At 38.7% G+C, this 20,227-nt stretch overlaps 1 protein-coding gene across 2 annotated transcripts in view; it reads right to left on the bottom strand.

Annotated features, from left to right (window-relative positions):
* Window positions 1-1,747: 1,747 nt before the first annotated feature.
* LOC126428450 (protein draper) overlaps window positions 1,748-20,227 on the bottom strand; it is a 418,154-nt gene continuing 399,674 nt past the window's right edge. For both annotated transcript variants that reach the window (XM_050090385.1, XM_050090386.1), the window contains 4 exons: window positions 18,323-18,523; window positions 12,088-12,288; window positions 9,419-9,574; window positions 1,748-3,634 (listed from right to left, as the gene is read on the bottom strand). In XM_050090385.1, the coding sequence (XP_049946342.1) occupies window positions 3,498-3,634; window positions 9,419-9,574; window positions 12,088-12,288; window positions 18,323-18,523 (695 nt within the window). In that variant the 3' untranslated portion in view covers window positions 1,748-3,497. The remainder of the gene's footprint in view (window positions 3,635-9,418; window positions 9,575-12,087; window positions 12,289-18,322; window positions 18,524-20,227) is intronic.

Raw genomic sequence — 20,227 nt, 5'->3', positions numbered from 1 at the left:
TTATTCTGCCCCCCCCTCCCCATGTTCCTTGGATCATATTTGTGACAACCAGCCATGATGTGAAATGTGTCAATTGTAAACCCATTAAGATTCATTTTTTGTGGTGGCCATTTACTAAACTGAATTTTTGTTTTAATCTGCAAAAAAGGTAGTAAAAGTGACGCAACCACGCAGAGACTATCTTCCCAGAAATACATCTATAGAACAGGAGTTGTCAAATGGAAATGATTTAAATTTGTTTTTAAAGTTTTGCTATTTGCCAGCACTTTTAATTCACAAGAGATGCACATTTGGCTCCTTTCTGTGCATGAGTTAGGCTAGTTCACCTTTTTCTTCCTACTGTTATATTTACATCAACAGCCTTGCTGCAGTGGTAACACCGATTCATATTGGATCACAGAAGTTAAGCACTGTGGGCTTGCTAGCACTTGTATGGGTGACTGTCTGGGTCTGCCAAGCGCTGTTGGCATGTAGAGTGCACTCAACCCTTAACCCTTGTGATACCAGTTCAGTAGTTACTCAATTAAGAAGTAGCCCCTCCAAATCCACATCCAGTGACACCTATCAGTTGAGGATGATATGGCAGTTGGTTAGTACTGTTGGGTCTTCCGAGACCTGTTCAGAAGGAGTTTCATTTTAGTTATGTTTATGAATTTTTGTGTGTATGTATGGAACTGCCCATAAAATGAACAGAAGTAACCTAATTTGCTACAGCTTTCATCACCAAAATCACCAGTTATGCAGAGAACAAATGTTGTTGAATTCACTTGTTTGAGAAGTTTTGCACCATGATTGCCAATTTGAGTTCATATCAGTATGTACACCCAGGACTCGTGGATAGTAGTTTTTATATATTCCATATCCCCACCCCTCCATCCCACCGACTCTGAACTGTTGTAGACATTTCATCTTGCCTTGTACACAACTGAATAAACTGTGTTTTATTCCTAAATTAAGTGATAGGCTGTTTAGCACTTTGGAATATTTTATTTACTGCTCTTCTTGCTGCTGACCTCGATTATGATGTTTTTATGATCACAAAGCAGCACCATTTCCACTTTACTGATAAAGCTCCACAATATTACTCTTTGAGAATTCATGTTGAGATGTGCAGAAGGTTTTTGGCTTCCAAAAAGGGTCATGATTCACCAGCATTACAGGTGATCTCTAATGCTTTAACGAATTATCATTACTAATACAGACCTGCAGTTGTATGCCTCCGTCTGACAACCCTTTCAGAAAACTTTAATTATCTGCCCTTTTTTCTAATTGCATGGATTGCATCATTGCTCCAGTGACCTACAATAAACAGCTGCAAGAAGAATAGTCAACTCTAACATATAATTAACACTGAATTGACTTATATTGTAAGTTTCAGTTACTTTAACTCTGATGGGTGATCTTGATTAATATTTCTATTTGATCATCATTAACATCAATATGTTATTTTGGGTTCATGAGATGAGTGAAAAAACACACTATAGTATGGTCCATCTTAATGATACATTTTTTGTAGACAGAGAGAATACAGGCAACTGATTTAAGAATGAGAGTTGCAGTCATTACATGCATCAGTCATCCAATCAAAGTCAAGAATGCCTTAGGCTTTTTCATTGCATCAAAAAATATAAATGTGTGATAGGAGTGGTCGGATTGTTAACATGTTTCTGAAACATATAACAGTAAAAAAGGGGAGAGCTCTCCTTGATGTGTTGCAAAAGCTATTGGCTACATTAACTCTCTCATGTACATATTTAAATATTCATTTAATATCATACTAAGACAAGACATAGAATTTGTTATAGTTTTATTAAAAACAGCATTGTTTATTAAACATGCCATCTTCTGTATGAACAGTAAACATTATATACATTTCATTTAGATTTATTGCCAACTTGTTTCAGTTATTGCCACAAGATGTACAGTCACCTCAACTTAAGAATATAAGAAAAAGGAGACACAATTTTTTTTTCAAGGCAGGTTCTTGGTCCTGACTTCACAAGAATGTGACCACAGCATTACTCACATATAAATGTTTAGCAGCCAATACCATTCAGCACAGCACCCACCATTTCTTGTAATTGTACCCTAGGTGCATTCTGGAATGTCTGAACAATTATTGCAGTCACAGTCGGTGGCTACCCTTATTATGTAATCGACATATAAAATAGATATGTATCATTTACTTAAAACTATTTACAGTGAACAATTATACTAATTTGTTTAATCACAGTTCATTTGGAAAAATATAAATTATTTTATTAGCAACAGTCCTTCTCACACAGATGAGAAAATTCACCAAACGTCACAAGCATTTCATACTCATTACTCTAAATACACCCCTGAACTAGCAAATGAGGTAACCACACAATCCACTTCTACTCTCTGTAGGATTATATTTCATTCACAACAGTTCATTACACTACATTGTATTAACACTTGTTCACGAACTCTTGTGCTTTCTCTGTAAAATGTTCACATTTTTGACTCTGCACAATTTTTCAAACACTCCAAGCATTACACCGTGTTTAATATTAATACACCCTGTTTAATATTAATCAGTTCCCAGGTTAGCTTTCTTGGAATCAGTTCACATCAAACATACTAACATCATGCAACTGTAACTGTCTTGGTGTAAATTTCAATGTAAGGATTTGTACAAGAACAACTGTAACTGAGTGAAGAAAATTAACAAGACAAATGACAGGTGGAAGTGGAAATATAACAATGTTAGAGTTATGGTGTAATCCACTGAGCCATTTTCATTAATTTAAATTTCAGATTTACATTCAACAGCAGGCTTTATCATCTTCTGAATTCAACAGTCATGTCTCTGAGAGGGCAATGATAATACCAACATTTTCAATGACATCAATTTTGAGATTTCACACCTCCTAAAACCTCTTAAGAAGACTTAGAATTCTAATTTGTAAGGGTGAAAAATTCAGTCATCTCATAGGCTCTGTAATAAGCAGATGTGAACACGATTGAGCAGCAGAAACTTATTACTATATTAGAGCTTGCTATGAAGGGGAGAATCCTAATTTTGATCATATTTTAGAGCTTTTTTCAGTTTGTAATGCAAAATTAAGGTTTGAAAAACTTATCACTCCAGAGAGACTCATTCACACACACTGATAAGGAACTTGCTTGACAGTTTCTAGTTAGAACTGGTGTGGTTTGCCTCCTCTATGCTTATATAATCATTTTATCAAGTCTGACTGCTATAGGCACTCCATATGATTTTTGTGTTTATTCATGTTTCTCACCCTTTGGTTAAAATTATCCTGACACAGAGACCACAAAAAATTATCAGAATATCTCTGTCAGTAGTAAGTAGCATTACACTTGAGTCTTTCAGATCAGATGAAACAGATCTCTCGCAGGGGTTGTAACTGATCACATCCTCCTATTTCTGAGATTCACAAGCAGTTTATCTTGGAGAGCAGAACAAAATCCGCTTATGTGCTACCTCAGCCCTCGAAATGTGCGCACATTCAGTCTGACGACTTGGAAGGCTTGTCATCAGGGGCATTTGGATCTTTTGGGGGTCCAATACCATTGGCCATCCTCTGGTAGTGCGGTTTCCATGAGCTTGCTGGTCTGCTGTAGTCCAGATGATCGTACTCCATGTCTGTGAATTTTACAGTCCACATTGTAAAAATAGTTTTGACAGCTATAGATACTAACAACAATAAAAAGAAAACAAGCAAACAGAGATCCACATAAAGGAATGGTAAGAGATTAACTTAACTAGCTAAGTAACAACACAACATGTATTGGGGTTGTGCATAAGTTTGTGCCAGTTTCGTTTTGTATGCTGGTATTCTGACTGCTATGGGTTTATTTATCAACTGTCAGTTTTTATATGTAGTTCACTGTTGCTCTCCGAGTTTCCATATTGTCACTTTGACAACTGGAGATAGTGAGTGGAGCTGTAGATGATAGACAATAGAGAGCCAGGTGAAGAATTCTGAACATTTCCGACATGTTCTTCTGCTTGAGTTCAATAGAGGGGTTCAGGCAGAACAGCCAGAAACATTTGCACAGCATATAGGGATAATACCACAGCACAGAGCACAGTGAGAAAATTGTTTTCTTGGTTCAAGGAGGACCATTTTGACACTAGTGACTCTGCACGTTCAGGATGACCTTAGGGGTTTGATGAAGATCATTTAAGTGTATTAATCCACAATGAGCCACATCAGTTGATCTGTGATCATTCCATCATTATGTGACATTTGCATGCAATGGGGAAGTTTCAAAAATCAGGTGTATGGGTACCAAATGCTCTAAGCCAAAAATCACAAAAATCAGTGGGTGGCCCTATATGCAGCTGTGCTTCATCATCATCATCATCATCATCATCATCATCATCATCATCGGTTGGCTAGTGGACAACACTGACCATTCCTATCCTGTATTGTTACTGGTGATGAGAAATGGGGTATTCATGCTAACCTAAGGAAAAGAAAGGACTGGTTGAGCCCAAACAAAGCAGCAATTCCCTGTACAAAGACCTGCACCTGCACCTGCACCTCACAGAACAGCGATACTGTGATGCGCTACGAACTGCTTCTCTGAGGTGTAATGACCATGGCTGACATTTGTTGTCAACAACTGTGACATCTTGCAGACGCAATCCAAAAATGATGACCAGGAAGAGTGCGTGAAGTGATGCTACTCCACGATGACGCCTGTCCACATTCTGCTAGACTGATAAAAAGGATATAAAGGAGTAGGTTGGGAAGTCATTCCACACCCACTTTATTCATCTGATCTTGTGCGCTCAAATTTTCACCTTTTCTGCTCTCTACTGAACAATCCCTACCCCCGTGAACCATGTACCTTGCCGTTGGTGGGGAGGCTTGCGCGCCTCAGCTATACAGATAGCCATACCGTAGGTGCAACCACAACGGAGGGGTATCTGTTGAGAGGACAGACAAACGTGTGGTTCCTGAAGAGGGGCAGCAGCCTTTTCAGTAGTTGCAGGGGCAACAGTCTGGATGATTGACTGATCTGGCCTTGTAACACTAACCAAAACGGCCTTGCTGTGCTGGTACTGTGAACGGCTGAAAGCAAGGGGAAACTACGGCCGTAATTTTTCCCGAGGGCATGCAGCTTTACTGTATCAGCATGGAGAGCTGCATCAAACCAGTCTCAGGACTGAAGACCACAACAACAACAACAACAACATTGAACAATCTTCAAGGAACTTCCTTTCCAGATGAAGATTCACTCCAAACATGACTCTATGAGTTCTTCGTCTCAAAACCTTGTGGTTGCTACTGCTGCAGGATCGGAAAGTTACCTCTCTGTTGGCAAACTTTTATAAACAGAATATATTATTTAGAATGAGATTTACACTCTGCAGCAGAGTGTGCGCTGATATGAACCTTCCTGGCAGATTAAAACTGTGTGCCGGACCGAGACTCGAACTGGAGACCTTTGCCTTTCGCGGGCAAGTGCTCTACCATCTGAGCTACTCAAGCACGACTCACGTCCCCTCCTCACAGCTTTACTTCTGCCAGGACCTCGTTTCCTTTCGCAGAAGAGCTTCTGCAAAGTTTGGAAGGTAGGAGGCGAGGTCCTGGCAAAAGTAAAGCTATGAGGACGGGGCGCAAGTTGTGCTTGGGTAGCTCAGATGGTAGAGCACTTACCCGCGAAAGGCAAAGGCCCTGAGTTCGAGTCTCAGTCCGGCACACAGTTTTAACCTGCCAGGAAGTTTCAGAATGTATTATTGATGACTAAAGTTTCTATAATGTATATCTGTTGTGTTTAGTAAACTTACTGAGAAATGCTATAAACTTATGCACCAACCCATTATCTAGGTGTTGTAGGTTTCAGTGTGGAGATTGGTGTGATGCAGCTATGGAAGCCTCTTCATAGCTACCATAACCTACATCAATTTGCACCCCCCCTCCCCCCCCCTCCCCTCACACACACACACACACACACACACACACACACACACACACACACACGATGGATCCTTTGATGCCTCAGGATGTGTATTGTTAACCAATTCCTTCTTTCAGTCCATTTGTGCCATAAATTCTTTTTTTCCTGAATTCGACTCACTGCCTTGTCGTTATCTGGCCAATCTACTCATCAGTCTCCAGTGTTCTTTCTATAGCACTACATTTCAAAAGCTTCTATTCTCTTCCTGTTTGAAATGCTTATCATCCACTTTCCACTTAAGACTTTCTATCACTCAAATCTGTATTAGAGGTTAACAAATTCCTGCTCTTCAGCAGCACTTTTCATGTTACAGCTATATGTATTTTATATCCTTTCTACTTCATCCACTGTCAATTACTTTACTCCCCAAATAGCAAAACTCCTCTAATAATTTTAGTGTCTCATTTCGTTAACTACTGTCCACCTCTTTAGCTGAGCGGTCAGTGCAGCTGACTGCTATGTAGAAGGCCTGGGTTTGGTTACCAGCTGGGTTGGAGATTTTCACTGGCCAGGGACTGAACATTGTGTTGCACTCATCACCATTGACACCTAAGTCACCCAATGTGCCATCAACTGAAAAGACTCTTAACTTGGCAGCTGAATTTCTCCTGGTGGAGACTCCCGGCCGTCAATCCCACTTGATCATTTCATTTTTTCCTAAACTACTTAAGTCTACAACAACTCTAGTTGATGCTCATCTTTTAACTCATTCCCATTCCATTCAACTGTCTTTTCAAGTCTTCCGCTGCCTCTGATGGAATTTCAACATCATCGTCAAACCTCAAAGTTCTTGAACCTCCCTGGCAGATTAAAACTGTGTGCTAGACCGAGACTCAAACTCAAGACCTTTGCCTTTCGTGGGGAAGTGCTCTACCGTCTGAGCTATCAAAGCACGACTCAGGCCCTGTCCTTATAGCTTTACTTCTGCTAGTACCTCGTCTCCTACCTTCCAAACTTCACAGAAGCTCTCCTGCGAAACTTTCAGAACTTGTGGATGGGGCATGAGTCGTACTTGGGTAGCTCAGATGGTAGAGCACTTGCCCGCAAAAGGCAAAAGTCCCGAGTTCGTGTTTTGGTCTGGCACAAAGTTTTAATCATCCAGGAAGTGTCATATCAGTGCACACTCCACTGCAGAGTGAAAATCTCATTCTCAAAGTTCTTAATTCTTCTTCCTGAGATCTAAGTCGCTTTCCAAATTTTATCATTACTTTCCTTTACTGCTTTCTCTATGTACAGATTAAATAACATCACTGGCTCCAAGCAAGTCTCCCTCCTTTCTCAACTACTGCTTCCCTGCTGTTTCCTTTGACTGTTATAAAAGCAAGTTGCTTTCTGTACAAGTTTGTATACAGCCTTTCACCTCCAAAAAAAATTCACGATGCTTTATCTTCCTTTTATTCCATGCTTATACATGCTATAGATTGCTTGTTAATAGAGAGACCATTACAGTGCAACTTCAAGTTTATGTTCTCTGATTTTGTGTTTTTCACAATTCTGCACCATAAATTCATAGACCCTGTGAAAAACCCATAAGATGAATGCTAAAAATTGCCCAATTTTACATTTCTTCTTAGTAATTTCTAACTGTACATCTTGCTTGACTTTGTTCCATTTTTTTTCCTCTTGACATTTGATGTTATAAAGATGGTGGAGTTAAGGGAATATTTTAGGCCATTGTGGAGAAGGGAGGCTTGAGAAAGGAAATGCTGACTTAAACCACGATAAGTGTCACCAACACAATTTGCAACATTTAGCTTCACTGTGCAATTATGATACAACTACTACTAAGTTGCAGTGGTAATAGAAAAACAAGACAGCAGACACGAAGTGTTCCGGACTGAGCCAATATGTGACAAATGGGACCAGCCACCACCTTTTCTTGTGCCATTTATAACTCAGTCTCATCTTTTTGCATTTATTCAGCAACGATATCAGTTACCAACCTTTTAAATTCAAACACTGAGTCTGAAAGAATATGCTCGTTCATAGTCAAGGAAACATTTCCCATTTCTGGCTAGTGAACTCTTATTGGCTGGCAATTTGTTGACTCACTCAATAGTCAGCACAGCCACCATACCACACAAACACGTGTAAAATGAGTTTGCCTACTGGACATGTGGAGAGAGGGAGCGGACCTTCAACAACAGGAGTGCAGGTAGGGGTGAAAGCATTTTGTGAAGTACTGAAAATATACTTTTTGTGTAGATGGTGTGTCACAACTTAGATGTCACATGGAAATAGGCAAGGGTTTTGCAATAGTACATTTCAAAGACTTTCATGTTCAAATCTGACACAATGCAGTTGCAACAACTACATACAGTACTGACATATTTACTTTGCACCTCAACACACACCACATACTGTAAATTGTAAATATTGGCAGCAGTGATACATGGCATGAAGTGAAACTGTAGCACCTGAGCCTGCTTTAAAATTTACGTTTTACTCAGTTCACAGGAATTCACTGAGCCGACATCTAATAAGCTTGTAATGTCAATTGGAGAATTTTCAAGTCTTTGTTCCACTCATCAAGCCTAAAATAACACTTTAATGGTGGTTAGCATAGGAAATGCAGCTCTTAACAAAAGCATTGAACAATAACAGCAATGGTGATAAAGTTTGTGATTATCGCGGATTTCTGCATCTACGCTTATGGTTTAACCACTTAGCTGCTGTGATGTTTTTGGTTTAATTCAACATATTCGCCAGTTTATTATTTTTATGGGTGATCGCAAAGGATTATCTCTCAAAAATGTGTGTTTTGAATGTATAATCTGTGGTTGCAGCATGTCATAAAATGGCTACATTACCTTGTACCCAGATATCAATTTCAATTTTTTGATGAGTTTTTATTTTACTGTTACACATCTGTGATTTTTTAAGAGCTGATTAAATTCATTACTGCAAGTTATTGTATAAACATCATACTGTACATTTAATTTCCTTCACTTATAGACAGATTTTATACAAAGTATTGGAGAGGATTGTGATTTTTAATCATATACACCATCTACATATGTTTTGCTCATATTTTGGAGGGTTTTAACATTTTCCTTAGTTTTTAACTTTTTAAGTCTGGACTGCACAAAAATGTGGAACAGGAGTTTCTTTTTTTTCAGTGATTTCCTGACATACATGGTACTTGCTTAAAAAAAAGCATCCTTGCAACTTGACACCACATTATGTCAGGTATCTGGTAATTCATATTTCTGCCACAAAAATGTTGATATGACACATGAAGATAAGAAAGCAATCACTGTGTTGGCATAGTTACATTTGGGAGAGAGAGGGAAGAAATACTGCAGTAACGCAAGATAACTGGCAATTAAATAAAAAAGTTAATTTCTACATTTCCAAAATTTCAAATTTCTTGTTATGATCCTTCTTTTCCTTGAACCCTTCCATCTGTGATTCCAACTTAATGTTTCAGAAACATGATCAAAATGTATCTACTTACCCTGACCTTCTTTCTGTTTAATTTCATCATAAACATGCTCCACTTTGGAATTACTCAGATCTTCAATACTGTGGTAAACATTCACGTTGGGATTACAAGCATCCGCATCTTTGTTCTTTGCTGATGCCGGATGCTCGTATGACAGACCGTAGGCACCTGAAGAATATTATTATCCACATTCATTACTTTGTATGACAACAGCACATCATACAACTTTTCAATAAGTAAATGTGATTCTTAAATATAATAATAAGCAACACATTTAAGTGTTTTAAGTAATTACATGCTACATACACAAAGGTGACATTACCGTAAAGAAGTAGAAGAAATTTTATAAGCGAATATATTCACTACTAGTAGAGAGAACATTTACTACAAAAACAAAAAATACTGTAAATGCAACAATGTATGTGTGTGCCAACAATTAGAAATTAGAGAAACAGAAATAAAAGAATTTTGGCAAAAACATACAGATATACAGGATTCTCTCTTTCTGTGCAATGCTGAGTTAATTAAAATAAAACACTTTAAGAAAGTGGTTGCTGGTTCTTTTTGTGCCTGTCAGTAAGTGGTTATGAATGGGCATTTTACTACCTGGTCATCTGAAGGTACTGCAATGGTTGTGATTTACACAATGTAATCCTTTTAAGTGCTACATTTTTAAATACAGGCAGATTTCTTTGACTAATAAATAATTTAATAATAAAGATATAAAATGACAAATCTTGATTGTACTTGTGGTGTCACCGCCAGACACCACACTTGCTAGGTGGTAGTTTTAAATTGGCCGCGGTCCATTAGTACATGTCGGACCCGCGTGTCGCCACTGTGTGATGGCAGACCGAGCGCCACCACAAGGCAGGTCTCGAGGTACGGACTAGCACTCGACCCAGTTGTACGGACGACGTAGCGAGCGACTACACTGACGAAGCCTCGCTCCTTTGCCGAGCAGATAGTTAGAATAGCCTTCAGCTAAGTCAATGGCTACGACCTAGCAAGGCGCCATTAGTAACATTGCATGTATCTAAAGAGTCTCACTTGTATCGCCACAATCTCCAGATGTACCAAAAGGATGGATTAAAGTTAAGTATTCCAGAAGCTACGTACTTTTCTTAATAGCATTCATTACGTATCCTGTTTCAGACCTCACGCCCATCTGCGTGAGTGTAGCGCGTGCCTTGCGGCTTCCTCTCATTGTGTCTAGGCTGTCTTGTCTAGACACAACAGTATTTGCAGTAGTGTATGAGTTATATGTGTGTGTGGTGTGCCCCAAAGCTTCTGTGTGATGCAGTTGGGTGAGATGAGATGGTCAGTGATGACAAGACAACCCACCGTACATTAGTGATCAGTTTTCAGTTATATCGACTGTTTCCGATGACAGTTTAACTGGAGTATAAAAACCACTTAAAATAACTGGTTTCTGAAATAATCGATTTTCAGTTTTGTATTCCTATTTGTTCCTGTAATAAACATAGAAATCAAACAGACTGAAAATTTTTGAGTTCTTCAGTTTCAAGACACACACCAAAATATTAAGTCAAATATGCAAATAAAAGAAAACTTAGTTCATCCAACGTTTGCCTCTTTTCTCGAAAAGTGATGAGTAAGGTGTTAACTACTACTTTAAAAAAAAATAAAACAAACAACACAAATATTCTCCTATTGTACTCAGAGTTCATACCACTATTTGGACATTACGAATAGTTAGTGCTAAAGGGTTAAAACTGGGGCTGAAGACTTCTTATTTTTTGTGCTTATTTGTCAGTTTTGAAGAAATGCAAGCAGATAAAAGCATGTTGTGTACACAAAGGCAGCAGACCAGCCGATTCCTATTGTAAACTATGGATGAACTGTTAAGTTTTACTTTTTTTCCTTATATTGTCAAAAGCTGGTTGTGGTTCCTCCCATTTTTAATCTTTCAAAGCTCATGAAGCATGCTACTTCACTGATACCACACTTCATAAAACAATTTCAGATTAGGGATGGTGCCATTATGTAATACAACTGATATCAGACGATGACAGTGGGAAATTACCATCTATACCAGGAGGGGCAAATCTTGCACACTTCATGTTTATGCGTATCATTTAATAGGCCGTGCCACATGGTAACAGTTACATTATTGTCCCAACAATGCTGTACCAATTCTTATGCGTGTGTTTGTTGCTCATTTCTGTTGGCATTGTTATCAATGTAGCACTGTTGCTTTTCTCATTTTCTATAATAAAGCAATATTTCAAAGCAATGCAAATTTTATGAATAACAATTAATCCTTTTTTAAAAAAGGTTTATTTAAAAAGAAAAAAATTAGCATTGTCATTATGGCTAATTGATATTTTGATTTTTTTTCCCCGTTATTAGTAAAAAATAAAAACACCTGTTGTAACCAAGACCAGACATATACCAAAAAATACCAGTTACTCAGAACTAAAATACCGGTATCGGTTTTAACTGGTCATTTTTCCCCATGCCTACTGTACATGTGTGCATGATAACTGCAGTTTATTTCAGTAATCCTGAAATGTTCTATTACGCACTCATTAACAATATATGCCTTTGTAGCGCAGTACTAAAGTCTGCAAGAGTGGCCCAGCAGAAACCTCCTTAAGAAGTGAACGAATGTCAGAATCGCACTGGAATAACACTGGCACAGAGAGGCAGTCAGTCACCTGTGCAGCTGCCTGTATCTTCGTCATCAGCAGTGCATCCTGCAAGTCCCAGCTTCTGCTGCTCGAACTTTGTGTTGTTGTTCTTGTAGCCGAGATCATTGCGAATCTTGTGTACGTTGTTCAGGAGAAGTCCCGTTCCATCTTCCACAGTGCGCGGACTGGTCTGGTACGAATAGACTGGATTGTCGAAGTGGTGTCGGTCTGCAAAGAATTGACAACAGAAGTGGGTCATTTACTTGTACGGTATCATTACTGCACTTAGCCTTCTACAGCAAGTACAGACAGAGCCACAAATTAATACTGATACAAATGATTTCTTCAGTGAATAAAAGAGAAGAATGGTTGGAGGAACAGTTGGTTCAAGAACAATGTAGTCCAATCACCCAGGACATTAGATCCAGGGTGACAAGCATAGCAGCGCAAGAGGGAATGCTAACAAATCACATTCGCTACTGTTTTACAATGTCAGTACCAGTGAAAAAACCAAAAAATTGAAAAGGGCATGCATTCTGTTACCATAATAGTATCTGAGTACCCTTCTTTGCCTGGTTATTACCATTTTATGCTACAGAGGCAAAGGAATAAAATGTATCTTTAGTATAAAATCAGAGATGCTTCATTTATATGTTTGCTAAGTGTATGAGACAGAATGGCTGGCAAATATTTACCTTCAGGTGGTAAACACCTCAATATCTTAGTACACTGTTATTGGACAATCCATGAAGCAGTTTTATTTATGATATTTAATTTACATGGTCAATTTTGAAATTATACAGTTTTGTCACCAAACGTGCATGAGGTACATATCATAACACAGCTTAATTTACTACCCAATAATAGCATATTGACGAAAGAGAGTTAGATGCCCCTAAGATTCTGTCTACGACAATGCATCACACCAAAATAAACCATCCAAATTTACTCTCAAAAAATCTGCTGAGCTTAAGTGTCCTTCTCAAATGGCTGGACATATCTTTCAAGCCTATTGGCCACATTAGCATGAAGTGCTCTGTTATAACCTTTTCCTTCCATATAAATAACAACAAAAATATGTTATGCAGTAAACAAAACTTAACATCTCCTTTTCTGTGGTGGAGTAACTTTTGTCTGTTTTGTTCAACTGATGTGAGGCATATGTCACAGGATATCCAATCCTGTCGTATCTCCTGACTTACTACATGCCCCAATGTGTGATTCTTGCATTGCAAAACAAAATATAGAGTTTCTGGGAGTTCAGAAACACCAACAAAGGCCGCATTATAATAAACTCTTTAGCTACTTAATAGCTCCTTCACATTAGGCTGTCCAAATGAATTTTCCTATCTTCTTGAGTAAATGCGTATGTGGCCAGACTATCTCAGTGACATAGTAACAAATTTTCTATAATAGTTTGCTATAAACACATTTAGATATAGTACTCTTTTCTGATGATCAAATAATTTTACAAAAGACAGAGGATGATTTACAATTTGCTCTACATCATTTGGACCCAAAAGGTAAATTCTATAATTTGAAAATATCAGAAAATAAGACCAAAATTATAGCTTTTAAAGGAGAAAATCAGTTAAACAGATATCTCACTTTCAGCTATTAGGATGCAATGTAAGTTATGACTATGATAATGACATCTCCAATAAGTTGCACAATGGTATGTGGCACTACACACAGAACATTAGTGAATAAACACAAGAAAGATATGAAGACAAAATTCTACAAAGTAATGGCAACACCTACACTCACATAAGGAATTGAGACCTGAACAATAACTAAGAAAGACTAAAGAAGGATACAGTCAGCTGAAATGACATTTTTAAGCAAAGAAAATGGAAGTACTCAGCAATCAAATAATGAGTTCTGAAATAAGGAATGGCTAGACAAATTTTGCATAAATAGAAAAATAGAAAATGAGATAACAAAACGGAAGAGAGACGTGGAAAGAATGCAGACGGGAAGAATAGTCAGACATGTAGGAAACATAGATATAGAAATACCAAGCAAAAGGTGGCTTTTTCAAGCTAGAAGAGGCTGTAAGCCTACTCTCTGAAGTGAAGAACAACAAATTTGTTAAACCAAGGAAACTGCAATTCCTTCTCAGTACATAGTGTTGAAAAATTCTATACAGTTTTCTCAATCCTAGGGTGTGTTCGGGCCCACTCGCAGTTGATCACAAATCCCAAATATTATATCTCCACTAATCAGAAATCGAATTTTTTGCAACTCAGTGTTAGACATGCTAGGCATAACCATTTAGTACTTTCCTTAACCATACCACAAGTTCTGTACATCTTTCAGAAATTACAATAATGTAATCCAAACAAAGAATGCATTGTTTTGGTTTTAACCCTCACCGCTTAAACTCTGAATTGTGGCTCACGTATTCTTTAAACCAAATGGCATATACAAGTACTGGTAGTGGCCCGATGGAATGGTAAATGCTGTTTTTAGATCTGGTGCTACCTCCAGCGAATGGCGTCACTCCATAGATCCATTATTGCAAAGTACCTGCACTGTCTCAAGTTACCCAATATTTCTGTAATTTTGGTGACAGGGTGTGCATCTTTTATTCAGGTATCTGTAATCACAACATAACAGATATACTTTTGTTCTGTTAATACTCTTTTTTGGTACAATCAATACTGGTACACCCCACGGACATGTTGATTTTTCAGTGACTGTTGGTTGGTAAACATATTCATCATAGGCTGGAGGTACCTGATATGTTTTCTGATATACAGGCAGTTCAGTCCCAGTTAGGATTCAGTACTGTGCTATTGAAGTCATTGGTGAAGCCTCAGGCAGAATAAACAAGTCTTCATATTCTGCCAGCAATTCTTCCAAGTCTGTCCTAACAGTTTCCTCTAAATGAGCTACTTTTCCATGTAACAACATGAAACTGTACAAATCTTCTTCCTATAAAACCTCTAAATTAGCTATTAGTAATCCACATCCACAGTTCCAAAATTATTTACCCTTACCGATACCACCAGATTCCCATCTAGCTCATATATGCATAGCACACTTTGCCACACAAGACACAATGTCTTGTTGAGCTCCTCATTTTTCTCCAATGGTTCTACTACACAGAATGTTCAGAATCAACCACACAAAATGTACTGGCATGCTAATCAGTTCCTATGTCCACCTCGAGTAGCTTCCCCATACCTTGTGGCACATTATTTTTTGAATCAACTTTCAGTCACTGTACTCACAGTTTCAAAGGCTGATAGATAAATTAAACAGTCTGGCATTTGCTATGTCAATCTTAGCCAATATAATCACATACAGAACATATAGTTTAGCATAGCTACTTTGAGGCAATCATGAAATACGGTATTGTCTTTTGGGGTAATGCTAGCAATCTGACAAGAATATTAACATAACAGGAAAAAAATCAGAGTTGTGAGCAGTGCAAAGCCTGGAGACCTAAACGTACGAAGTGTTCCCTCGTTTCACTCATATGAAGTAATTCTCTTCACAAATAATAATCCTGAACAGCTTCTTGAAAGTAACTTCTGGCATATGTATGAAACTAGATGCAAAGGAAGTTTCATGCTTCATAGACTTCATTTTTTTCACACAGACCCCCTTAATATATGAGAATGAAAATATGCAAAACTAAAAAAAAAAAGAGAGAAATTTTCAAAAGATAAAGTGAGTCGATAAAAAGAAAATTGTGTAGCATTCTGGTACAGAAATGCCATTACTTGATGATCTGATCATTTGAGGAGGACACAAAATCAAATAAAAATTTGGGAGATATATGGTGATAAATACTGCATTCCATGTATCCTCTCTTACAATTACTAGTTGACAACTCTCCTGTATACTAAATCAATTATGTGACTTGCATGTTACAAGACAATAAACTCCAAATTCCCTTTGGCCTCATGGTAAACCTTTTGGGAGTCGCGCCTATTGCAGTTTCCCCCAAACTGAATGATATCCCATCGAGCTGTTTGACATTGATTATGGCATGCTGCTTAAGCAGAAATTCAGGTCTCAGTTCCATGCCATAGCCATTATTCATGTGAGATAAGACTTCCTTGCATACTCAGAAGTTCTGCTCTACTACCCAAAAATTGAAAACAGTTGATCTCAGCAAATGTACATTCTTCCTGCCTGCCCTTCTTAGTGTCCAACATAGTGGATTCAATTTTGTAACCTGCATGATGTTCAAAACTTGCCACAGTTATCACAGACACACCCGTTAGTCAATGTCCAGCAGAAACTTATGCTTCATTTCCCCACTGACCTGGGGGGAAAGAGGGACAGGTTGGTATACTCCACCCACGTCTATAAAGGGTCATTCAGAAGGAAGGTCATGTAATTTGTGAAGCGATTCTACATGTGAAAATAAACTGAGAAAGTCCTATGCATGTGTGTCCAAATTTTGATAGTTATGAGACTGGAGTGGGTTTAAGACTACACACATCCATGAAAGATTATGAAGACAAGTTGTGAATATTACAATGCTGTGTAGGTGCTGTGGTGGACAGAATAATAGTGGAACAGATGACTGATCCAATCTATAAGAGGTGCATCTCAGTGCATTTGTCAATGCGTTGGAGCACGTGTGGTGTTGCACGTCAAATACCATCTTGGCAGGCTTTAATGTGGGCAAAAGCATCGGTGATGCAAGTGTCGAGTTCCTCAGATGTATCTACTTTTGTAGTGTATACATCCCCCTTCAACAAGCTCCATGAACAGAAGTCTAACTGGGATTAGGTCGGGTGATCCGGCAGGCCAGTTAGTGAGTCCACCATGGCCAATCCACTGGTTGAAAAAAATGTGTTATTCACATACTGGAATACTTGTCTGGTACAGTGAATCTGTGATCCATCATGTTGCAGATACATTTGCCATCTTTAATCTAATGTCACGTCTTCCAAAAGAGAGATCTATTAGGAAAAGTGCATATACTGCACCTGTCATGCAATTTAGCAGGAACACTGGGCCTACCACCAGGTGATCACTCCTACCAGATGTTCACTGAGAACCTAACTTAGAATTTTGTTTCCCAAGTGTCATGTGCATTCTCCATCGTCAATGTGTGCGAACTGTGGGTGTTCACGATACCACTGTAAATAAAGTGTGTTGCACAACATCTCTGCGTACAGCCATCCATTCACAAAATTGTTGTCTACTTAACGAGTCACCAGGATGCAGATGTTGCATGGGCTGCACACAGAGTGGGTGCGAGCCCTCAGAATGTTACGTACGGCGCACTCACGTTTGTGGAATACCGAGTCGACAGTTATTGTGCTGTATACTGGTGGTGGAACTCCGTTGTACCATTGCAATAATTTCTTCCCTTTTCTCAAGTGAATGGGCAGCCTCACATTCTGATGTTACATGTACTGGGTAGTGTTCCGAATTCACATAATGTTTGAAAAACCCTGGGAAATACCTTGGCACAGGAGTTCATCAATAAGGGAAGCACTTCTGGTATTCTGTCACAGACGGACGGACTCGCACCCACTCCGTGTGCAGCCCATGCAACATCTGCATCCAGGTGACTCGTTAAGTAGACAAAAATTTTGTGAATGGATGGCTGTATGCAGAGATGTTGTGCAACACACTTTATTTACAGTGGTATCGTGAACACCCACAGTTCGCACACATTGACGGTCAAGCAACATGTCTGAGTATTCTGCATGGGTGAGTGTATGTGGCATGTTAGTATTCATGGATGCAACGAACTTGCTCAATTAAACAACACTCAAGCAGCACACTGATCCAACCCACAATTGTATACTTGGTATGCTTGCAGTCATTGCCTGAGTGTGACATCACCGTGCTGCCATCTGTTGAGAGAACCCTCATACCTCTTGATGGATGGATCATTCATCTGTCCTACCATTATTCTGTCCATGACTGCACCTACACAGCATTTCAGTAAGTAATATTCACAACTGTCTTCGCTTACATTCACAGACGCGTGGTCTTCAACCTGCTCCAGTTCCGTAGCGACCTAAAATCGGACACGTGTTCATAGGACTTTTTCAGTTTATTTTCACATACAGAATCACCTCACAAATTGTGCGACATTCCTCCCAAATCACACTGTATAATGCAAGTATATGCAAGTTTATTTGAACACAAATGATATCTCAGAATGCAAAGGCATAGCAAAATGTTATTCAAAGTTCTCAGAAGGTTCTTCAGACTCCAAATTTGCTAAACTCATGTCACTGGGACTGTCATCCATCTGTACACAAAGCGGTGCCTCCCTTACCTGGTGCACTCTGTGGGTCCGCGATGTACTGTACATGGGCGATTTCAGTCTTGAGGTTGTGGACGCGCCGCCGGAAGTAGAAGAGCAGACCTATGATGATGGCGACCAGGATGAGAGAGATGACGATGCCAGCCGCCACGCCACCATAGCTGGCCGTCTCCTGCTTCTGCTGCTGGCTCAGTGGGATATCGCAGTTGGGGCCTGATAGGCAAAGTCAGAATTAATTCACTGTACAACTCTGTCTAGTTGTCACACGACTTATCTAGTGGTTCTAACACTAATGAGAATAGGATGCTGTCATCTGACACGACCTTTCTTGTAGTTTTGTTGCTACAAAAATATGATCAACAGTAAGTTTATTGTCAACTCCAGCAAGTGAAGACACATTGTTCAACTTACAAGTGTAAGTGACTAACAGTACTTCTGAAAAATATAGCAAACAATCAAGTACACTAAATGTAACTTGTCTAAGAATTTTGACTGCAAACAATTTCAGGATATATGTCTTTTTTAAAAATGCAACTAAATACAAGCTAACATGGAAAGAGAAAACAAAAACAGTAAAAGCGTGTGTTTCATTAGAACTTTACTAAAAAAAAAAAAAAAAAAAAAAAAAAAAAAAAAAAAAAAAAAAAAAAAAAATCAGCAATAGGAGCAAGAATCAATAGAATATAAAGAGCATCTTGTGCCACTGAGAATTAATATGAACAGAGATGTATATCTGGAAATACAAACCACAAGCATTAACCTACAGAGGTTAGACCTGAATGTTTAAATGCATGTGAATGCTTTGCTATCAGTTATTGTCTAGACAAGTCAAGAAGATTTCCCAGCAAAATATAAACAGTGGAAGATACACGACAGCTGGATGTAAAATAAGAAGTAATAAGAAAAATTTAGTGAAGTCTACAGAATACATTGTATACAATGTCAAACTGAAGGTTGATCCTTATTATTAGGCACCTATTTCTGAGTGAGGACATTTCAGCCCTATAAATATTCCAGTAATTTTGTGAACAGAAAGATTCAAAAACTTTGACCGCAGAAGCCAAGGGTTGAATAAACCAAATAACATCTGGAAACAAAATGAAATTGAGGAACTAGGAATAATAGAGAAAAAGATTCCACAATTTGAAGGGTACAAACAGAAAGAATTAAAAATCTGGAACAGTTTTCAAGGCAAAACAAGGAAAAGATAGAAAAATATAGGAAGTTCAGGAAACATTTGAGGGTTGGAATTTAAATAGTGGCAACTAATTATTCACAACTGATACAAAAAGAGTTACATGTTCGTGCCTGTTACTGTCCTTCAAAGTAGTCACCAGCATTGCGTAGAACCCGTTGCCAACGATGTGGAAGGCGTAGTATACCACGAGCAGAGCCTGTTCTGTTGATGGTGTGAATGGAGTGGTCTACTGCCTATTGAATCTTTGTAACAGTTCTGAAGAGAAAGCCACAAAGTGGTTCCTTCATCTTTGGAATCAAATCAAAGTCACAAGGACTTAAGTCCAGGGAGTATGGTGGATGGTACAGCACTTCCCAGTCCCATCGACCGAACAGACGAGCCAAAGCTTGCACTGAATATGCCCGTGCATTGTCGCGCATGATGATTGGTGGGTTGCACAAAAATTGTATCTGCTTCTTTCGCAAAGCTGGTTGCAGGTGATGCTCCAAAAACGAACAGTAATACTGTGCATTGACTGTCTGCCATGGAGGAATGTAGCGCGTTAGGATAACACCATCACAGTCGTACATGAGAATCACCATAACTTTCACCCTACTGATGCTCTGACGCACTGTTGACGCGACCAATATTGATGTCATTTTTTGGATTGGTATTTCGGTTTTGGCTCATACAATGTGGCCCATGTCTCATCCAGCGTGACAATACAGTGCAAGAAAGCC

This window comes from Schistocerca serialis, chromosome 12 (genome assembly GCF_023864345.2).
Source record: "Schistocerca serialis cubense isolate TAMUIC-IGC-003099 chromosome 12, iqSchSeri2.2, whole genome shotgun sequence".
NCBI classification, from domain to species: Eukaryota; Metazoa; Arthropoda; class Insecta; order Orthoptera; family Acrididae; genus Schistocerca; species Schistocerca serialis.
This window is presented reverse-complemented; position numbering and strand designations above follow the sequence as displayed.